Raw genomic sequence first — 21,456 nt, 5'->3', positions numbered from 1 at the left:
TCCATGTTGGTGCAACCCACCCTTAGGTTGCTTATCCTTGGTCATTTAAAGAGTGACTGCCCCTAAAAAGCAACGAATCCCTTTGGAAACGGCCTATGTGGCATCGATATGAGTCAAACATTTATTTTAGTGTCAAAATTGACTACACAGTGTAAATAGCATCATTTTGGTAATAATGTCAGTCTTGACTAAAATACGTTTGGAACCTCCGTGCTTCACAATGAGTTTGGATTACAGTTTGGATTACAGTTATGTCAACAAATCAGGGCCCCTTTTGCTCCTTGCCCCTCTGTCCACTTCAATTCCTTTCATTTTAATGGGGCTCTGTTGTTTCATCGTGTCAGGCGGTGGGTGTAGCTGGTGTATGAAGTCAGGCGCAGGAGAGCAGAGATGAGTGAACAACGCACTTTACTCAAGAAAATAGCACAAGTAACAATACCAATGTGCGAACAATAACGGTTGCCACAAAACACAGGTGAAAACATACCCAGACAAAACCAGCTGGAAATGTACCGACATGAACAATAAACAATCACACACAAAGTCATGGGGGAAACAGAGGGTTAAATACATGACTAGTAATTGGGAAATGAAAACCAGGTGTGTGGGAAACAAAGACAAAACCAATGGAAAATAAAAAGTAGATCGACGATGGCTAGAAGACCGGCGATGTCGACCTCCGAGCGGCAGAAGTCGTGACACATCGCCACAACGTGTTCGGCAGACTGAAAACCCCTATACGGATTGACAATGCCTCCACTGTCAAAGTTTAATGGTTTGCATGCCCTGCCGAAGGACCCTGGTATGCGGAATAGATGGTTGGAGTTCGTCGGTCCCCAAGGCTGTAACAGTAACGCTAGCTTGGTGTGCAAGGACTGATGTCGGTGAGTATAACCAGAGACACTGGAATATAATAACCTCTCTGGTGTAACTTAGCTAATGACGTTAGATAACGTTATTGCTGGTTACATAGGTACAGTAAATGCTCTCTACCAGCAATAACCCTGTGGCACAATGCATTTGAATCACATAATCAACTGTTTTCACAACATTCTATAATAGCATCCCCTTTCAAACACCCTCCATATCCTGCTTTATTTGGGTGTGCCAGAGATACCACTTACTGTATATACCGCTGACAGACTTATTCTCTTGTATAGTAGTTAAACGTTACAAAGGAAGACTCACACTGTGGATCCATCAAATCAGGGAAATGCTTCATAGATGGTAACTGCCGTAAGTACAGGACTTAAGTGTGAAACTTGGGATCTTCTTCACAGATATACTGTAAGACCACATAGAAAGGAGATACAGCCCATCAGTGCGAAATGACACACAGAGAAACACCTCACAGCTTGGAGCTAGTTCACAGATGGTTGTGATGCATCCCAAAGGCATGCTGAGTGATTTAGGAATTATGTAATAGTGCTTGTGCTGTCAAGGTTTCCCTGTGCTATCTCTTCCTCAGAATGTGTCTTTTGAATACACCGGGTTTGTCATACACACACACACACACACTCTCTCTCGCTTGCTCTTGCTCTCTCCTCACTACTGTAGTGTAGGGTCTTGATCCAATAAAGTGGATTTAAACATTTAAATTATCTTCTCCTCCCTCTCCTGTGAAAAGATTAAATGTGTGATTAATAAATGATCTGTAACAGAGCAGCAAGATACCATTTTCCATGTCAAACATATCATGTCACTATTTAACCCTTGTCTCTCCCTGTGGTCTTGTGTGTGTTCCAGCTGGGGGACGCAGGGGGACTTCACTACCACACACCCCCTGCCAGCTGTAAAGGTGAAGCTGTTTACTGAGAGCACAGGAGTACTGGCCCTGGAGGACAAAGAGCTGGGCAGGGTAAGAGCCGACACGACTGGAGCCAGAGATAGGCATAGTCGGCAGCAAACTAGTTTTTCACATTTCAAAATGGTTGCTACTTTGACATGAATATGGTGTATACATTGATACTATCATACATATGTATATAGACATATACATTGATACAACCTTACATGACTGTGTGCTTTATCTATGACTTCACTTGACTTGTATAATAGGTATACTGGATGTGCCATTGTGCTTCCAGGTTGTGCTCCATCCCACCCCCAACAGTCCCAAACAGTCAGAACTGCACAAGATGTCCGTGTCCAAAGGCTGCCCTGACAGTGACCTGAAGATCAAACTGGCCATCCGCATGGACAAGCCACAAAACATGAAGCACTGTGGGTAAGTTACTTTGCGCTGAAACTCTAGATCAAACAATGGTTTGCTGCCATCTAGTGGTTCTGATCATTACTGCATAACACACTTCCAGAATAGAGGCGATCGACTGACCATACATGCAACCTTTACTTTATCTTGACCTTTAAACTATGATCTTCAACATACATTGAACTTTACTGTGTAATTGGCACTGTGACATCTGACAATTTTAGATTTTTTCAAATATTGTGCTACTGCATTTATCAAGCCTACATAATAAAGTACTCTCTCAGTAATTCACTGCTTTCACCCCAGCAATTTAAAACAGTCATCGCTCATTTTGCGTGAAATGGAAAGATCTCTGTACAGGTTCCATTGCCTGGGCTCGGTATTAGTGTTTCCTCTAGGAAATCATATCTCTAGCAGCGGTAGCAATATAGGGGCGACACTGCATAAACAAAGTGTGCATAGCCTTACACTTCTACAAACATGTAAGACATTACCATGTTAAAGCCCAAATCAGCCTGGTTTTGTCACAAATATTATGTATCTGTTTGTCCAGCCCTCATATTTTGCCTCACAGGGAAGTGCTTTACCATTTTCTTTTCAGGACAACCAGGGCTACAAATGAACTGAAAAACAATTTGACAAAGGTTATATTCATGAGTTTTATAGACTAATGTCACTAGAAAAATTAGCGGAAATTTATGAAAACCCTTACCTTCTGACGAGTCCTGTGTGGCTTGTGAACCATGTAGAGCAAAACAGACAACATGTGCACGTTCGTGACAGTCTGTACTTTTCGGGATAGAGTTTCAGCTTTTCATAATAGTTTATAGCTCAAACTGTTCAGACTTTAGAGACATTTTCATGAGAAGAACCGTTTTCGGTATTGTGTCTTGATTTGATTTGTCTCACAAACTCCTCAATATCACAACCTCTGTAGATGGCACAGGTGCATGGCTGCTATGGGCGGATTCAGAGCGAAGGAAGTCTGTAGGCCAAACAGACAATTCAGGAGGGGTTTAAAACCAGGTCAGAACCACTCAAATGTTGCCTGCAGCCTGTTGGTATTGATTGAGTTAAAGAGAACATTGAAAAAGAGTAAGAACTCTGACTGTCATGAATGGATATCAAGAAAATGTCTTGGCACCCTCCTCACCCCAGATCAAATAGCAAATAATGACTGTGATTAGCTTGATGGCTAGTGATAGAAGTGATGCGACAGCACCAACTCAGAGACATAAAGACATGTTAACGTCACATTCCTCACTTCCTCCCTCCTCCTGTCTCATTCAGTGTGTGTGCGTGCGTGTGTGTGCACGTCCTGCTCTATGGGGAAGCCTAAGTGCTACCCAGTGTCTGGGCTTTGAGGCGCTCCGCCTGTCTCCCTCACTCACTCCTCCATATGCTTTCAGTACATGGCCTGTGGGGCCTGATCTGTTCTTGGGGTGGTCCTACAGTAGCCTGCATTGGGGCCCTTAGCTCCCTGTACCAGCCTCTGCCTGGCAGGCTGCTGGCAGCCCCCTTGCCCGCTGCTCCTTGGGCACTAGTTTATTCAGAGCGACAAGCCCTGACGCCCCGAAACTAAACAGGAGGGTACACAGGCAGAGGGAGGCGAACCAGGGCACCCCTAGCCTGACCAGGGGAGGAGCGGGCAGATTCAGGCAGAGCTGGGGTCCTCACCCTCAGATGTTCTTTTCCAAAGCCCTCCTCCTCCTTCATCCTCTTATCTCTTCATAAAACAACAAGAAACAACACAACTCATTCTGGACTTCCGCAGACTCAAGACTGATGGCACTCAACAAACCAGAGTGCAGTGATCAAACCCACATGTAGGGACGTCCACTGGCACATACAGTAGCTGGGGTTCTGGATGTGTCCGGAGAATTTATGGCACTCCCATCCACAAACCATGGTCTTCTCTGAAATAAGTAAATATCAGAAAACAGTTATTTTCCCACTTTAAAACCATGAACAAACAAGGTAGCCCTAGTGTTAAAACCCTTGCCATAGTAAAAGGTAGCAGTAACAACTTTTAACCATTAGAGGTCAGTAGAGACATTTTACTATAGCACAAGTAGTGTAGCAAAGGGAGTGTATATTACTGGAAACTTTCAAAGATTACCAGCAAACTACCAGAATTTTGGTATCTTTCAAGAATTGTATGTAATCTATTACAAGACATCTAGTGGCCCTTTCGGGTATTTCAGATTATCACAGGTGTCTGTAATCATCTCTGGCCCTCCGTGTGGGTTTACCACATGTACAATTAATTAAATAAGATTTTACATGAAAAAATGGAATGGCAGAGCTGTTAAACATTATCCTATATATAAACCATACACTTGGTGAATACCATTGGTGTTTCATATGAAGGTTTATTTTACTATGTCAGTATCTATTTGTTGTCAATGTTTTGGTGATAAACTGGTGGCAGTTGTGAAAAATGTCAATAGTCGGAAGAGTTGCAGAGTTAATTGAACATAATGCGCATTGTTTATTACAGGGGGTTTTCATTAATCAGGCTTTTTTTTAAATCTTGAACCATATGTTCTATGTACTATACTCATGAAAAATATGGACACAGATATAATAAATGAATAGTCTATATGAATAATAAAAAGTTATTCAATTATAAATTACCAAAGTTACGATAGATTGCCATAGATTTTCTGTTAATTACCCACATTTCTGAAGATTCCAGTAACTTTAGTAAATTACCAGTAGCTTTGCAAACCTAAGCACAAGCATCTCTGTTATTGTTTGCAATCTCCATTTGCGCAAGTTGATTAAGAACATTATAAACATTAAGAATACCCTCCTAATATTGTGTTGCAATCCCCACCTTTTTCCCTCAGAACAGCCTCAATTCGTCGGGGTATGGACTCTACAAGGTGTCGAAAGCGTTTCACATGGATGCTGGCCCACGTTGACTCAAATGCTTCCCACAGTTGTATCAAGTTGGCTGGATGTCCTTTGGGTGATGGATCATTCTTGATACACACAGGAAACTGTTGAGCGTGAAAAACCCAGCATGGCACACATACACAATCCATGTCTCAAGGCTTTAACCTTTAACCTGTCTCCTCCCCTTCATCTACAGTCGTGGCCAAAAGTTTTGAGAATGACACAAATATACATTTTCACAAAGTCTGCTGCCTCAGTGTCGTTAGATATTTTTGTCAAATGTTACTATGGAATACTGAAGTATAATTACAAGCATTTCATAAGTGTCAAAGGCTTTTATTGACAATTAAATGAAGTTGATGCAAAGAGTCAATATTTGCAGTGTTGACCCTTCTTTTTCAAGACCTCTGCAGTCCACCCTGGCATGCTGTCAATTAACTTCTGGGCCACATCCTGATTGATGGCAGCCCATTCTTGCATAATCAATGCTTGGAGTTTGTCAGAATTTGTGGGGTTTTGTTTGTCCACCCGCCTCTTGATGATTGACCACAAGTTCTCAATGGGATTAAGGGATTAAGGTCTATCGATGTTTTGTTCCCAGAGCCACTTAGTTATCAATTCTGCCTTATGGCAAGGTGCTCCATCATGCTGGAAAAGGCATTGTTTGTCACCAAACTGTTCCTGGATGGTTGGGAGAAGTTGCTCTCAGAGGATGTGTTGGTACCATTCTTTATTCATGGCAGTGTTCTTAGGCAAAATTGTGAGTGAGCCCACTCCCTTGGCTGAGAAGAAACCCCACACATGAATGGTCTCAGGATGCTTTACTGTTGGCATGACACAGGATTGATGGTAGCGCTCACCTTGTCTTCTCCAGACAAGCTTTTTTCCGGATGCCCCAAACAATTCACCAGAGAAAATGACTTTTCTTCACAACAACTGAACCGCTCTCCTTGAAGTTCTTGATCATCTGATAAATGGTTGATGTAGGTGCAATCTTACTGGCAGCAATATCCTTGCCTGTTGAAACCCATTTTGTGCAAAACAATGATGAAGGCACGTGTTTTCTTGCAGGTAACCATGAATGACAGAGGAAGAACAATGAATCCAAGCATCACCCTCCTTTTGAAGCTTCCAATCTGTTATTTGAACTCAATCAGCATGACAGAGTGATCTCCAGCCTTGTACTCGTCAACACTCACACCTGTGTTAACGAGAGAATCCCTGACATGATGTCAGCTGGTCCTTTTGTGGCAGGGCCGAAATGAAGTGGAAATGGGGTTTTGGCTAGTTCATTTGCATGGCAAATAGGGACTTTGCAATTAATTGCAAGTCATCTGATCACTCTTCATAACATTCTGGAGTATATGCAAATTGCCATCATACAAACTGAGGCAGCAGACTTTGTGAAAATTAATATTTGTGCCATTCTCAAAACTTTTGGCCACGACTATACGCTGATTGAAGTGGATTTAACAAGTGGCATCAATAAGGGATCATAGATTTTACCTGGATTCACCTGGTCAGTCTGTCATGGAAAGAACAGGTGTTCATAATGTTTTGTATATTTATCATCATAAACTGGATGTTTCAAGCCCTGAATGCTGTTTGGCTAACAGCCATGGTATAGCAGACCGTATACCATGGGTATGACAACATTTATTTTTACTGCTTTAATTAAGTTGGTAACCAGTTTATAATAGCAATAAGACACCTTGTGGTATATTGCCAATATACTATGGCTAAGGGCTGTATCAAGGCACTCCGCGTTGCGTCGTGCGTAGAACAGTCCTTAGCCATGGTATATTGACCATATACCCCCCCCCCCTATTGCTTAGTTGTGACATAAACACATGCATATGCTTTTTTAGCATGCTACTTCTCCAGGACAAAATGATGCAACACAAAATGGAATATTGTAAAGCAGCCTCTGTAGAATGGACATCCACCATAGTCCACACATCCTGTTCTTCAACCATTGCTTTTGTTTACTTAGGTACCTATGGGCTATTGGTAAAAATGTGTGGAAGAGATGGAAGAAGAGATTCTATGTCTTGGTGCAGGTAAGAACAAAATACTTACAGCTAAATAACCATGGTCGCACTAGCCCAATACGTGATATGAGTTTTAACTGTTAAGCTGTAGTACGTGTCTTCATCTAGTTGACTAGGATGATAAAGGTCTAATAGAGTTATTGTCAGAAGCTTTGTAGCTGTAGCAGCCATTTTTTGTGCATCATTTGGAGCATTATGCAGTCTCTTCTGAGTTCGGGAGGATATGTCTCAAGGCGAGGAGTTGACAGGCGAATGACAAACCGGTGTACGCTGGCTGGCCTAGCACTCGCAGCTAAAAGAGCCCACGGAATGCTCCTCTCACTTGCTTCCAGCTATACATACAGCATGTGACAAATACCGGTCAATAGACTGCCACTGTGTGTGTGGGTGTGTTTCCTGGAGAGAAAGGATGCTTGTTTGTTCATGACAGTGAGATGAAGTGTGTGTTTTTGTGTGTCAGTATGTGTCATAGAGAGATAGATAGACATCATGCATGTCCTATGTTTGTGCATAATTTGATTTGTAAAACATTTTCTTGCTTCTGTTTTTATTATGTTAAGTCGCGTGTAAGTATTCAATAATCTATTGGTGTTATGGACTCAAAAGTATTTGTACGTTTGGAGATTGATGTTGTGATGAAATATGTGTTATTTCATAGTTTGATGTCTTCACTATTATTCTACAATGTAGAAAATAGTAAAAATAAAGAAACCCTTGAATAAGTAGGTGTCCAAACTTTTGACTGATACTGCATATGAAATATAAATTAATAATTTAAGTGAGAAACAAAATGTTTGGGTGTATTTCAGGGTTTGTTTTGAGTTAGCTATGTTAATTACTGTGGATGAGATTCACAATCAGCACTCTGTGATGTTCAACCCTCCTGTGAAATAACTTCAAAACAGCAAGTTCACATCAGCTGCATGCCAAATGTGGTGTGCACACCAGATGTGTATTGATTATTATATTATGTGTTTTTGAGTGGCCCGACTCAACTACTTCTATTAGAAGTATTTGAAAGTATTTTCTAATAATTTTATATAAATAGCCTATTATTTGACAGTATTTTCAAATACCTGGGTTAAATGCTTGGGAGTGTATTTGAGTCAAGGTATTTTAGTATTTTCAATACATGCCAATACTTTCTTTGAGTTTCCAACTACTTGTCTTTTCAACAACAACAAAAATATTCTGAATACTTACTTCGAAATGCATGTGAAAGTAATTAGTAATTGAACCCAGGTCTGGTACACACACACATGCTAAATGTCGTTTGATTGACATTTGCCATGATACTCATAAATAGCACAGCTTACACTGGGGGGTATTTATTTCAGAGATTAGTTTCCTGTTGAATTATTCATGAGTTGTTAATTACATGGAGTGAGTAGATAATTTACAGGGCTGGGTGACGGACGCTGGCATCACCCATGAAACATGGCAGCAACACGCCAACAACACGTCATCAACAGCGTTCTACAGGTGTGCATCTGTCTTAACTAAGACACTATGTAAACACACTAGATGTGCCAGAGAACAAGAACGAGCCAGGGTTGAACATCCCATCAGGTGGCTGTCATGATGGTTCATACCATGTAACCCTCATTCCTGTGTGATAAATCCCATCTCTCATCTTTCATATCCAATGAAAGTGGAAAGCATCGCTATCAAAGCCGTCGAGCTCCACTGAACCATCCCATCATGAGAGGCAAAAATGCTACTCTAAACCTGTGAAACTGTGTTTTAACTAAATTAAGGATCACACTTATTGGCTTCCTCCCCAACCCCAACTCTTGCCACTCCCTCCTCCTACCCTCACCCTGTTCAGAGTTAATCCTGCCTGTGGTGCTAGCTGGCTAGTTGAATGCCCTGCCATGTCCCTGCTCAACAGAACAGATTGGAGCCATAAACCAATTTTTTCTAATGCAAAGTGAAGTGTAATTATTCAGCAGTCAGGAGGCTGCCCTCCAACACAGCTGGCAGCAGCCACTCTCTCACACAGCTCCCCTCTGCACTCTTAGTCTTTCTCCCTCCCTCCTCCTTTCACTCTCTCTTTTCTTTTCCCCTCTCTGTTCACTTACCCTCTCTCTCGTGCTCTTTTTCTCTCTCTTTCTCTCCCCTCTCCCTCTCTCTCTCTCTGTTGCTGTGCACTAGCTCTGGTGTAAAGTTATTAAGCATTTGATTATGACAACCTTCATACCCAGTGATCCCCTCCCTGACAAACAACCACATTGATCACATCTCTGGTCTGCCCCCCAGCCCCACCCCACCCATCAAACAATCCATCAAACAAGTCTTTTAAAATAATTTAACTTAACGGTCAGTTTGACAGCAGGTTAGCCAAACTCTGAGCCAATAGTCTCTCTCTGCCTCCTGCTCTGTGTCTCTATGTTTCTGTGTCTGTCTCTGTGTCTATCTCGCCTGGCCCAGACAGGCCCAAACTTTAACAGGCAAGGGAACGTAACAGGGAAGTGGTAGGAGAGAGAGAGAGGCAGGCGAGGGGGTAGGAAGGAGAGGGGGAGTTCTGATGTGCCCCAGTGACGTCCCGAAGGCAAGTGGGCACCGTGAAGCTGGGTAGTGGCCCAGCGAACTCCACCCGGGGCCTCATCAGTCCCCTGACAGTGAATCTCTGTTGTCACACAGAGGCAGGCTGCAGCCAGTGAGAGCTGCCACTTGCAGCAGAGGTGACAATGGCGCAGGATTGGCCGGGATCCGCGGGTTGCCGTGGCATGACTGGCACCTAGCAGTCAGGCTCCCATCTCTTGTGACAGGGTGTCACTCCTGCACTCGTCTGTCCACGCTGAGTGACAGAGTCAGGGCCATAACCCCGCCCTGGCAAGGGCCCCAGCAACAGCACCCTGACCACCCGCCCCCTTACTCTCTGATCCCCTCTCTCCACCTCTCTCTCTCCCTGTCTGTAGCAGAATAACATAATAATCCAGAATATCACTGTATCAGCGCTGGATAGATGCATACTGTACACTCACAAGAACATAAATACTCACTCTCTTCTCTCTCTCATTGACGTGAGTTACTTTTAAAGCACACATGCACACTCGCACCATGTTGCTGTTCATGGAAACATACAGTGTCTTCAGAAAGTATTCACACCCCTTGACTTTTGCCACATTTTGTTGTGTTACAGCTTGAATTAAACCTTTATTAAATGTAGATTTTTTTTGTCACCGGCCTATACACAATACCCCATAATGTCAAAGTGGAATTATGTTTTTAGATATGCTTACAAATTTACTAATAAATGAAAAGCTGAAATGTATTGAGTCAGTAAGTATTCACATAATAAGTTGCATGGACTCCCTCTGTGTGCAATAATAGCGTTTAACATTATTTTACATTTTAAATGACTACCTCATCTATGTACCCCACACATACAATTATCTGTAAGGTCCCTCAGTTCGAGCAGTGAATTTCAAACACAGATTTAACCGCAAATACCAGGGAGGTTTTCCAATGCCTCACAAAGAAGGGCACCTATTGGTAGATGGGTAACATTTTTAAAAAGCAGATATTGAATATCCTTTCAAGCATGGTAACGTTATTACTTACACTTACACAATCGACACTGGAGTTGCTTACCAAGAAGACAGTGAATGTTCCTGAGTGGCCGAGTTACAGTTTTGACTTAAGTCTACTTGAAAATCTATGGCAAGACCTAAAAATGGCTGTCTAGTAATGCTCAACAACAATTTGACGGAGCTTGAAGAATGTTGAAAATAATCATGGGGAAATATTGTACAATCCGGGTGTGCAAAGTTCTTAGAGACTTACCCAGAAGACTCACATTTGTACTAACTGACAAAGGTGAATCGAACATGTGAATACTTACTTGTATATAAATGAGATGTTTCTGTATTTAATTTTCAATAAATTTGCAAACATTTCTAAAAACATGTTTTTATTTTTACTTTGTCATTATGGGGTATTGTATGTAGATGGGTGATGTTTAAAAAAAATCCATTTAGAATTCCATCTGTAACACAACAGAATATGGAATAAGTCAAGGGGTATGAATACTTTCTGAAGGCACTGTACATTGTGACAGTCTCTCCACCAGCCATGAACCAAGCTTCGACCAGCACCTCTTCCCCTGGCTTGGCCACTTCATTCATCTAATTATAATGTGATTATCCTTGTATACCCACTCACTCTCACACACATTACTGACAAGAGGTTCAAGAGTGGGCAACACAGCTGTCACACCCCCCCCCCCCACACACACACACACACGTTCACTAATACATATACACACACAGACACAGATTGTTTTCCCATATGCCTATCTTGACCAGAATCTGGTCACCATTTATGCCTGGTGATTGGCTCATTAACCCATTAATCCCGGTTGGTTATCACGAACAATTGGTCCAATGCCTGGGTTAGAGAAAATGTGTCATCTGTGAGAGTTGAAGCACAATGGGGTTAAGGACAACTGATGAGATACAATACAATTGTAATTACATAGTAATTACTAGGCAGTTCACCAATTCTATTACATTTTTGGGGTCCCTGTACTCATTGGTATTATGTATTCTTGTGAGAAGTACCAGGTAAATGGCAGCTGGAGTAGTACTATGAGTAAAATGTACAGTAACTAATAGTAGCCCTCTGTCCCCTCTCTTTGTGGTGCAGGTGAGCCAGTACACCTTTGCCATGTGCAGCTACAGAGAGAAGAAGGCAGAGCCTGTGGAGCTGCTCACACTGGACGGCTACACTGTAGACTACACCGACCCTCAGCCAGGTAACATACCTGTCAAACTATAAACAAATGCAATCGGGTTAACCAATGGATTGTTGTGATTAATCACAATGAATCGCTAATTCAGAATTTGCTGAATTTGAGCCGTAATTTTCACATTACGAGAATATTGATTGATTTTGTCCCAAGTAAAGGTTAGCAAAAATCATTTAATTTGACAAAGGACACTTTCTTTAACCTCAATGGCAAATTGTTTTCACGTCACTGTTGTTTTTGATTATGTATTTTGGATGTTTTTAGTCTATTTCACCACTTTCAGACAGTGCAATTAATCACAATAATCAAAAAATAGTGTACTAAAATTACAAAACGTTAGCTTGAGTTAACTGATTATATCAAGGCTCAGGCTAAGACCCAGATGCAGACACAGAAGGCAGACAGTATGAGTCTCAGAGTTTATTATAGTACAAGGGACAGGCAAATGGTAAATCGAGGCAGGTAAAGAGTCGTAATCCAAATCAGGGTCAGGCGGGTACAGGATGGCAGACAAGATCAGGGTCAGGCAGGTACAGGATGGCAGGCAAGATCAGGGTCAGGCGGGTACAGGATGGCAGACAAGATCAGGGTCAGGCGGATACAGGACAGGATGGCAGGATGGCAGGCAAGATCAGGGTCAGGCGGGTACAGGATGGCAGACAAGATCAGGGTCAGGCGGGTACAGGATGGCAGGCAAGATCAGGGTCAGGCGGGTACAGGATGGCAGACAAGATCAGGGTCAGGCGGGTACAGGATGGCAGACAAGATCAGGGTCAGGCGGGTACAGGATGGCAGACAAGATCAGGGTCAGGCGGGTACAGGATGGCAGACAAGATCAGGGTCAGCGGGTACAGGATGGCAGACAAGATCAGGGTCAGGCGGGTACAGGATGGCAGACAAGATCAGGGTCAGGCGGGTACAGGATGGCAGACAAGATCAGGGTCAGGCGGGTACAGGATGGCAGACAAGATCAGGGTCAGGCGGGTACAGGATGGCAGGCAAGATCAGGGTCAGGCGGGTACAGGATGGCAGACAAGATCAGGGTCAGGCGGGTACAGGATGGCAGGCAAGATCAGGGTCAGGCGGGTACAGGATGGCAGACAAGATCAGAGTCAGGACAGGCCAAAAGGTCAGAACTGGGAAGACTAACCAAATCAAATTTTATTGGTGACATATATGTTATTGTGGGTGTAGCCGAAATGCTTGTGCTTCTAGCTCCGACAGTGCAGTAATATCTAACAAGTAATATCTAACAAATTACACAACATATACCCAGTACACACAAATCTAAGTAGGAATGAATTAAGACTATATACATATGGACGAGCGATGTCAGAGCAGAACTGACTAGATACAGTAGTATAGAAAAAAGAACAGTATATGCATATGAGTTGAGTAATGCAAGATATGTAAGCCTTATTAAGTGAGTGAGATACTGTAGAATAGTATAGAAAACAGCATATTCAGATGAGATGAATAATGCCAGATATGTAAACATTATTAAAGTGACTAGTGTTCCATTCCTTAAAGTGGCCAGTGATTCCTAGTCTTTGCCTATAGGCAGCAGCCTCTAATGTGCTAGTGATGGCTGTTTAACAGTCTGATGGCCTTGAGATAGAAGCTGATTTTCAGTCTCTCGGCCCCAGCTTTGATGCACCTGTACTGACCTCGTCTTCTGGATGATAGCAAGGTGTACAGGAAGTGGCTCAGGTGGTTGATGTCCTTGATGATCTTTTTGGCCTTCCTGTGACATCAGGTGCTGTAGGTGTTCTGGAGGGCGGGTAGTTTTAGGTGACAAGCCAAATTTATTTCGACTCCTGAGGCTCTGTTGCGCCTTCTTCACCACACTGTCTGTGTGGGTGGTTCATTTCAGTTTGTCAGTGATGTGTACGCCAAGGAACTTGAAGCTTTCCACCTTTTCCACTGCAGTCCGTTGATGTAGATGGGGGGTGCACCCTCTGCTGTTTCCTGAAGTCCACAATCATCTCCGTTGCTTTGTTGACATTGAGTGAGAGGTTATTTTCCAGGCACCACACTCCCAGAGCCCTCACCTCCTCCCTGTAGGCTGTCTCGTCGCTGTTGGTAATCAAGCCTACTACTGTTGTGTCATCTGAAAACTTGATGATTGAGTTGGAGGCATGCTTGGCCATGCAGTCATGGGTGAACAGGGAGTACAGGACGGGGCTGAGTACACACCCTTGTGGGGCCCCAGTGTTGAAGATCAGCGGAGTGGAGGTGATGTTTCCTACCTTCACAGCCTGGGGGCGGCCCATCAGGAAGTCCAGGACCCAGTTGCACAGGGCAGGGTTAAGACCCAGGGCCTAGAGTTTAATGATGAGCTTGGAGGGTACTATGGTGTTGAATGCTGAACTATAGTCAATAAACAGCATTCTTACATAGGTTTTCCTCCTGTCCAGATGGGATAGGTCAGTGTGCAGAGTGATGACGATTGCATCGTCTGTGGGTATATTGGGGCGGTAAGCAAATTGAAGTGAGTCTAGGGTGGCAGGTAAGGTAGAGGTGATATGATCCTTGACTAGTCTCTGAAAGCAATTCATGATGACAGGTGAGTGCTATGGGGCTATAGTCATTAAGTTCAGTTACCTTTTCCTTATTAGTTACAGGTGCAATGGTGGCCATCCTGAAGCATGTGGGGACAGCAGACTGGGATAGGAAGAGATTGAATATGCCCGAAAACACACCAGCCAGCTGGTCTGCACATGCTTTGAGGACACAGCTAGGGATGTCATCTGGAACGGCAACCTTGCGAGGGTTAACACGTTTAAATGTTTTACTCACATCGGCCACGGAGAAGGAGAGCCCACAGTCCTTGGTAGCGGGCCGCGTCAGTGGCACTGTGCTATCGTCAAAGCGTGCAAAGAATGTGTTTAGCCTGTCCGGAAGCAAGATGTGGTCTCGGCGACGTGGCTGGTTTTTCTTTAGTAGTCCATGATTGTCTGTAGTCCCTAACACATACGTCTTGTGTCTGAGCCGTTGAATTGCGACTCTACTTTATCTCTATACTGACGTTTAGCTTATTTGATTGCCTTGCGGATTGAATAACTACACCGTTTATATTCTGCCATATTACCAGTCGCCTTGCCATTATTAAATGCAGTGGTTTGCGCTTTCAGTTTTACGTGAATGCTATCATCTATCCATAGTTTCTGGTTAAGGTAGGTTTTAATAGTCACAGTGGGTACTACATCTCCTATCTTCCTTATGAACTCAGTCACCGTTTCCGTGTATGTGTCTAGATTATTTTTGCAAGCTATCCGGAACATATCCCAGTCCACGTGATCAAAACAATCCTGAAGTGTGGATTCTGATTGGTCAGACCAGCATTGAATAGTACAAAGCACAGGCACTTCCTGTTTGAGTTTCTGCCTATAGGATGGGAGGAGCAAGATGGCGTCGTGATCTGATTGGCCGAAGGGAGGGCAGGGAGAGGGCCTTGTACCATCCCAGAAGTTTGAATAGCAATGGTTGAGAGTCTTAGTAGTGCGAGTAGGACAGTCAATATGTTGATAGAATTTACTCAGATAGCCTAGTCCTCAGATTTGCTTTCTTAAAATCCCCAGCTACAATAAATTCAGCCTCAGGATATGTGTTGTTTCCAGTTTGCATAAAGTTTGCATAAAGTCGCTAAAACCGTCTGCTAAATTCCTCAAATGTAAATGACTACCATGGCCTAAATATATGGCACTGGTATGTACCAGTACCACTAGCCCTACAAACACTGCTAACTGTGATTTATTCCTTAGGCCTGGAAGGTGGGAGGACCTTCTTCAACGCAGTGAAGGAGGGCGACACTGTGATCTTTGCCAGTGATGACGAGCAGGACCGTATCCTGTGGGTCCAGGCCATGTACCGGGCCACGGGCCAGTCCCACAAGCCCATCCCTCCCACCCAGGTTCAGAAACTCAACAACAGAGCCGGTTCTGCACCCCAGCTAGACGCACCCATCTCCCAGTTCTGTAAGTGTTGGCCCCTGTTGTGCCCACGAGGCCCACCACACTCATGGGAGCTCTCACTGTTTCAGCTTCACGAAGAACTACAGTACCCAGCAAACTGCCACCCCTAATATACACTGCTGTTATGTCTAACCTAACTCTATATCTATCGAGATACAGATTTCATTGGACTTCTTTTTGGGGTGACCTGTTTTGTTGTATTTTTTTCTCTTCACATGACACAAGTGTGTATTTTATATTCTACAATGGGTGGGTGTTTTCCTGGATGCCAATTGGTTAAAATCACATTCCAGCTGGTGTCGATTCCACAGGTTACCACCAGCTAAAGCTATGGTGTTGAAGTGCATATTTACTCTATCTCACTGCACAATCCACTGTCTCACTAGAATTTGGTTTCCAACAGCGGATATTTGTATAAACATTGCTGTCTGTCTCTTCGACATTTGCAACATCTCCAGCTGTCCCATAGTAATAAACGTGTCGGGACAAGACAGACAGGCAGACGGCTTTTCTCTGTCAGTTGAAATCATGAATAAGCTGGCATAATTTTTATGGATATATACAAAGAAATGCCAATAGAAAACAGGTAAAATGAAATGAAATGCAGCTGGTTCGCAGTCTTTTTCAGCTTTAGTTTAAAGTGATTGTGTTGCTTTGCTGTTGGCTAGCTCCTCTGAACAACAGTGTCCTGACGAGAGACAACATTTTCTATGCCAGGCGAAATTGTTAGCTCATTGTTATGGAGGTATCCAAATAAATGTCACTAGAAAACAGCTTAAACAAACGCAAATGCACATACTTTGCTGTTATTCAGGCTGCACTGTTTGACGTGACTGTAAGTTAGCCGTAGTTGGCTAGCTAGCAAGCAAGTGATAAGAATGTTGCCAGCCAGTATGGCAATGGAACATTTCGAATTAATGACTGGGTCACGTCCATAGATACAGAACAAAAAGACTTAATGACTGGGTCGTGTTTCTGGCAACCGAACGAATGACCAGTCACTTGTGTAGCAACCTTAAATTTGTGTCCGGGCTGTATCTCGTGGAAGAATGAAATAGTATGAATAAATTAATCAAAATATAGTAAAGAAATAAATAATTATGTCTATCATTCATTAAATATGTCGGTAACCTGTTGTATAAAAGTGATAATGCCCTCGAAGCCGGTGTTTGGAGGATATATTGGCACGGTTGTTGTTAATTAACTTAAATAGATGATACGCGCCATTATGGTGGGTACTTATACTACATAAGGATGTGTGTGTGTGTAACAATGTATTTCATGTAACCCAAAGCAACCACAGCGCCGTGTCTACATCAATATGGAGGAGAGAGAACACTTCTCCCTAACTTTTTTATTTTTCCCTTCGTTCTACTATCATCACTAAATGTTATTTTTCATCAGCACTCTCTCTCTCCTATTCCATATTTGTTATCACATGAGCTCTCTTCACTATCTGTATCTATTAGTTTCACTATATATCTATATTAATCTCTTCAGTTGAGCCTTTCGTCTTTTTTGATGACTGTTTCTCTTCCCCTGTGTCCCGTTATATCAGTTGTTTACCAGTGTTGTGAGCTATTTCCCTCACTTTCTTTCTCTCTGTCTTGGTCTCTGTCTCTGTCTCTGCCTCTCTCTCTTGCTTTGTGTGTGTCCCCGGTCCTTAGCCCAGCTGCTGTAGGTCAGATCTCTGTGTCTGCTCTCTGTCTTTAAGTCTCTCTGGTTTGGTCCTTCTTACCCCGCTATCTCGTAGCTGGATTCAAGGGTAAGTGCTTCCCTGTTGCTGGCACAGCTCAGATAATCCACGCTGATTATCTGACCAAAGCAATGTGCTCTCCCTGTCTTCCTCCTCTTCTTTTGTTCAGTCTCTCCCTCTATTCAAGTCTTTATCTTATCTCTGTCTTAGACCACTCTAGAAAACATTTATTTTGATTCTGTTTGATTCTTTTAGGATTCACTTTCATCCTTACCAGACAAGGATGCATGTAACTCTGATTTTGTTTGGTTTGCTTTGGTTAAACTATCTGCATATTTGCCTCTTTTTCTTTCTCTTCTCTTCTCTTCTCGTCTCTTCTCTTTGGTTCTCTGTCTCTCTCAGCAACTTAATTGAACATTAACGCCCCTCTTAGAATAAGGTCCATATCCAAACACTAACTTGTATTTTCAAATCATGGTTTATGTCAGTAACAAGGCTAAAACCGACAACATAAACTACAGTGATGTTTCACATAATTGCAGTAGAATTGAGGACATAAGTGAATTCAGTGAAGTGGTTGTTTTTGACAACTACTGGAGGCCCCTGTGTCTCTCAGCCACTGGTAATTACCATGTTAAAAGTGACATGTCATGAATTAAACAGTGTGGTCTATGCACAATTATTTTGGGAAGCAATCAGTGAAATGTTACCAAATAACTACTTGCTAGTTCACACCTGCATATGTTCACAGTATAGTGTAACACCACAAAGGCTAACTGTTGGGAGAAAAACCAATGTAGAAATTAAAAAAACACTTACTATATGTTTTTGGGTTTCAAATTAAGATAATATTATTGGTATGCTAAATAAAGTTTTATATATATATATATATATATATATATATATACACACACACACACACACACACTACCGTTCAAAAGTTTGGGGTCACTTAGTAATGTCCTTGTTTTAGAAAGAAAAGCAAAAAATGTTGTCCTTTAAATAACATTAAATTGATCTGAAATACAGTGGAGACATTGTTAATGTTGTAAATGGCTATTGTAGCTGGAAACGGCAGATTAAAACATATATATAATGGAATATCGCCTCTGTACGACTATGTAGATATTCCATTTAAAAAAATAAAACTTTCCAGCACAGTAGTCATTTACAACATTAAGTGTCTACACTGTATTTATGATCAATTTAATGTTATTTTAATGGCCCGAAAATGTGCTTTTCTTTCAAAAACAAGGACATTTCTAAGTGACCCCAAACTTTTGAACTGGAGTGTGTATATACATACACTACCGGTCAAACGTTTTAAAACACCTACTCATTCAAGGGTTTTTATTTTTATTATTTCTACATTGTAGAATAATAGTGAAGACATCAAAACTATGAAATAACACATGTAGTAACCAAACAAGTGTTAAACAGATCAACATATATTTTATATTTGAGATAATTGAAATAGCCACCCTTTGAATTGATGACAGCTTAGAACACTTTTGGCATTCTCTCAACCAGTTTTATGAGGTAGTCACCTGGAATGCATTTCAATTAACAGGTGTGCATTGTTAAAAGTTATAACTTGTGGAATTTCTTTCCTTCTTAATGCGTTTAAGATAGCCATATTTGATAAATGACCATGTCCATATTATGGCAAGAACAGCTCAAATAAGCAAAGAGAAACAACAATCCATTATTACTTTAAGACATGAAGGTCAGTCAATACGGAACATTTCAAGAACTTTGAAAGTTTCTTCAAGTGCAGTCGCATAAACCCTCAAGCGCTATGATGCAACTGACTCTCATGAGGACCGCCACAGGAATGGAAAACCCAGAGTTACTTCTACTGCAGTGGATAGGTTCATTAGAGTTACCAGCCTCAGAAATTGCATGCCAAATAAATGCTTCACAGAATTCAATTAACAGACATGTCTTAACATCAACTGTTCAGAGGAGACTGTGTGAATCAGGCCTTCATGGTCGAATTGCTGCAAAGAAACCATTATCTAAAGGACACCAATAATAAGAAGAGACTTGCTTGGGCCAAGAAACACAAGCAATATACATTAGACCGGTGGACATTTATCCTTTGGTCTGGAGTCCAAATTGGAGATTTTTGGTTCCAACCGTCATATCTCTGAGGATGAACTCTGCATGTTTATTTCCCACCGTAAAAGCATGGAGGTGTGATGGTGTGGGGGTGCTTTGCTGGTGACGCTGTCTGTGATTAATTTAGGATTCAAGGCACACTTAACCAGCATGGCTACCACAGCATTCTGCAGCGATACGCCATCCCATCTGGTTTGGGCGTAGTGGGACTATCATTAGTTTTTTAACAGGACAATGACCCAATCCACCTCCAGGCTGTGTAAGGGCTATTTTACTATGAAGGAGAGTGATGGAGTACACAACCAAATTTAGATCGTTTGGGATGAGTTGGACCGCAGAGTGAAAGAAAAGTGCTCAGCATATGTGGGAACTCCTTCAACACTGTTGGAAAAGCATTCCAGGTGAAGCTGGTTGAGAGCTTGCCAAGAGTGTGCAAAGCTGTCATCAAAGCAAAGGGTGGCTATTTGAAGAATCTCAAATATAAAATATATTTTGGTATGTTTAACACTTTTTTGGTTGCTACATGATTCCATATGTGTTATTTCATACTTTTGATGTCTTCACTATTATTCTACAATGTAGAAAATAGTGTGTGTGTGTGTGTGTGTGTGTGTGTGTGTGTGTGTGTGTGTGTGTGTGTGTGTGTGTGTGTGTGTGTGTGTGTGTGTGTGTGTGTGTGTGTGTGTGTGTGTGTGTATCAACTCAGCATAAAAAGAAACATCCTCTCGCTGTCAACTGCGTTTGTTTTCAGCAAACTTAACGTGTGTAAATATTTGTATGAACATAAGAAGATTCAACAACTGAGACAAACTGAATAAGTTCCACAGACATATGACTAACATAAATGGAATAATGTGTCATTGAACAAAGGGGGGGGTACAAATCAAAAGTAACAGTCAGTATCTGATGTGGCCACCAGCTGCATTAAGTACTGCAGTGCATCTCCTCCTCAATGACTGCACCAGATTTGCCAGTTCTTGCTGTGAGATGTTACCCCACTATTCCACCAAGCCACCTGCAAGTTCCCGGACATTTCTGGGGGGAATGGCCCTAGCCCTCACCCTCCAATCCAACAGGTCGTTAACATGCTCAATTGAGATCCGGGCTCTTCGCTGGTCATAGCAGAACACTGACATTCCTGTTTTGCAGGAAATCACGCATAGAACTAGCAGTATGGCTGGTGGCATTGCCCCGCTGGAGTGTCATGTCAGGATGAGCCTGCAGGAAGGGTACAGGATATCTTCCCTGTAACGCACAGCGTTGAGATTGCCTCCAATGACAACAAGCTCAGTCCGATGATGCTTTGACACACTGCCCCAGATCATGACGGACCCTCCACCTCCAAACCGATCCTGCCCCAGAGTACAGACCTTGGTGTAACGCTCATTCCTTCAACGATAAACGCAAATCCGACCATCACACATGGTGAGACAAAACTGCGACTCGTCAGTGAAGAGCACTTTTTGTCAGTCCTGTTTGGTCCAGCACTGGTGGGTTTGTGCCCATAGGAGACGTTGTTTCCGGTGATGTCTGGTGAGGACCTGCCATACAACAGGCCCACAAGCCCTCAGTGCAGCCTCTCTCAGCCTATTGCGGACAATCTGAGCACTGATGGAGGGATTGTGCGTTCCTGGTGTAACTCGGGCAGTTGTTGTTGCCAACCTGTATCTGTTCCGCAGGTATGATGTTTGGATGTACCAATCCTGTGCAGGTGTTGTTACACGTGGTCTGCCACTGCGAGGATGATC

General features: G+C 42.6%; 1 protein-coding gene across 2 annotated transcripts in view; it reads left to right on the top strand.

Annotated features, from left to right (window-relative positions):
* Positions 1–21,456, top strand: part of LOC135540124 (calcium-dependent secretion activator 1-like) — a 164,616-nt gene that overhangs the window by 69,222 nt on the left and 73,938 nt on the right. For both annotated transcript variants that reach the window (XM_064966523.1, XM_064966525.1), the window contains exons 7-11: positions 1,747–1,858; positions 2,088–2,227; positions 7,107–7,173; positions 11,815–11,923; positions 15,682–15,894. In XM_064966523.1, coding sequence (XP_064822595.1) covers positions 1,747–1,858; positions 2,088–2,227; positions 7,107–7,173; positions 11,815–11,923; positions 15,682–15,894 — 641 coding nt within the window. The remainder of the gene's footprint in view (positions 1–1,746; positions 1,859–2,087; positions 2,228–7,106; positions 7,174–11,814; positions 11,924–15,681; positions 15,895–21,456) is intronic.

This window comes from Oncorhynchus masou, chromosome 5 (genome assembly GCF_036934945.1).
Source record: "Oncorhynchus masou masou isolate Uvic2021 chromosome 5, UVic_Omas_1.1, whole genome shotgun sequence".
In the NCBI taxonomy this organism is placed as follows: domain Eukaryota; kingdom Metazoa; phylum Chordata; class Actinopteri; order Salmoniformes; family Salmonidae; genus Oncorhynchus; species Oncorhynchus masou.
The sequence above is the reverse complement of the archived record's forward strand: the minus strand, read 5'-3'. Positions and strand labels throughout refer to the sequence as shown.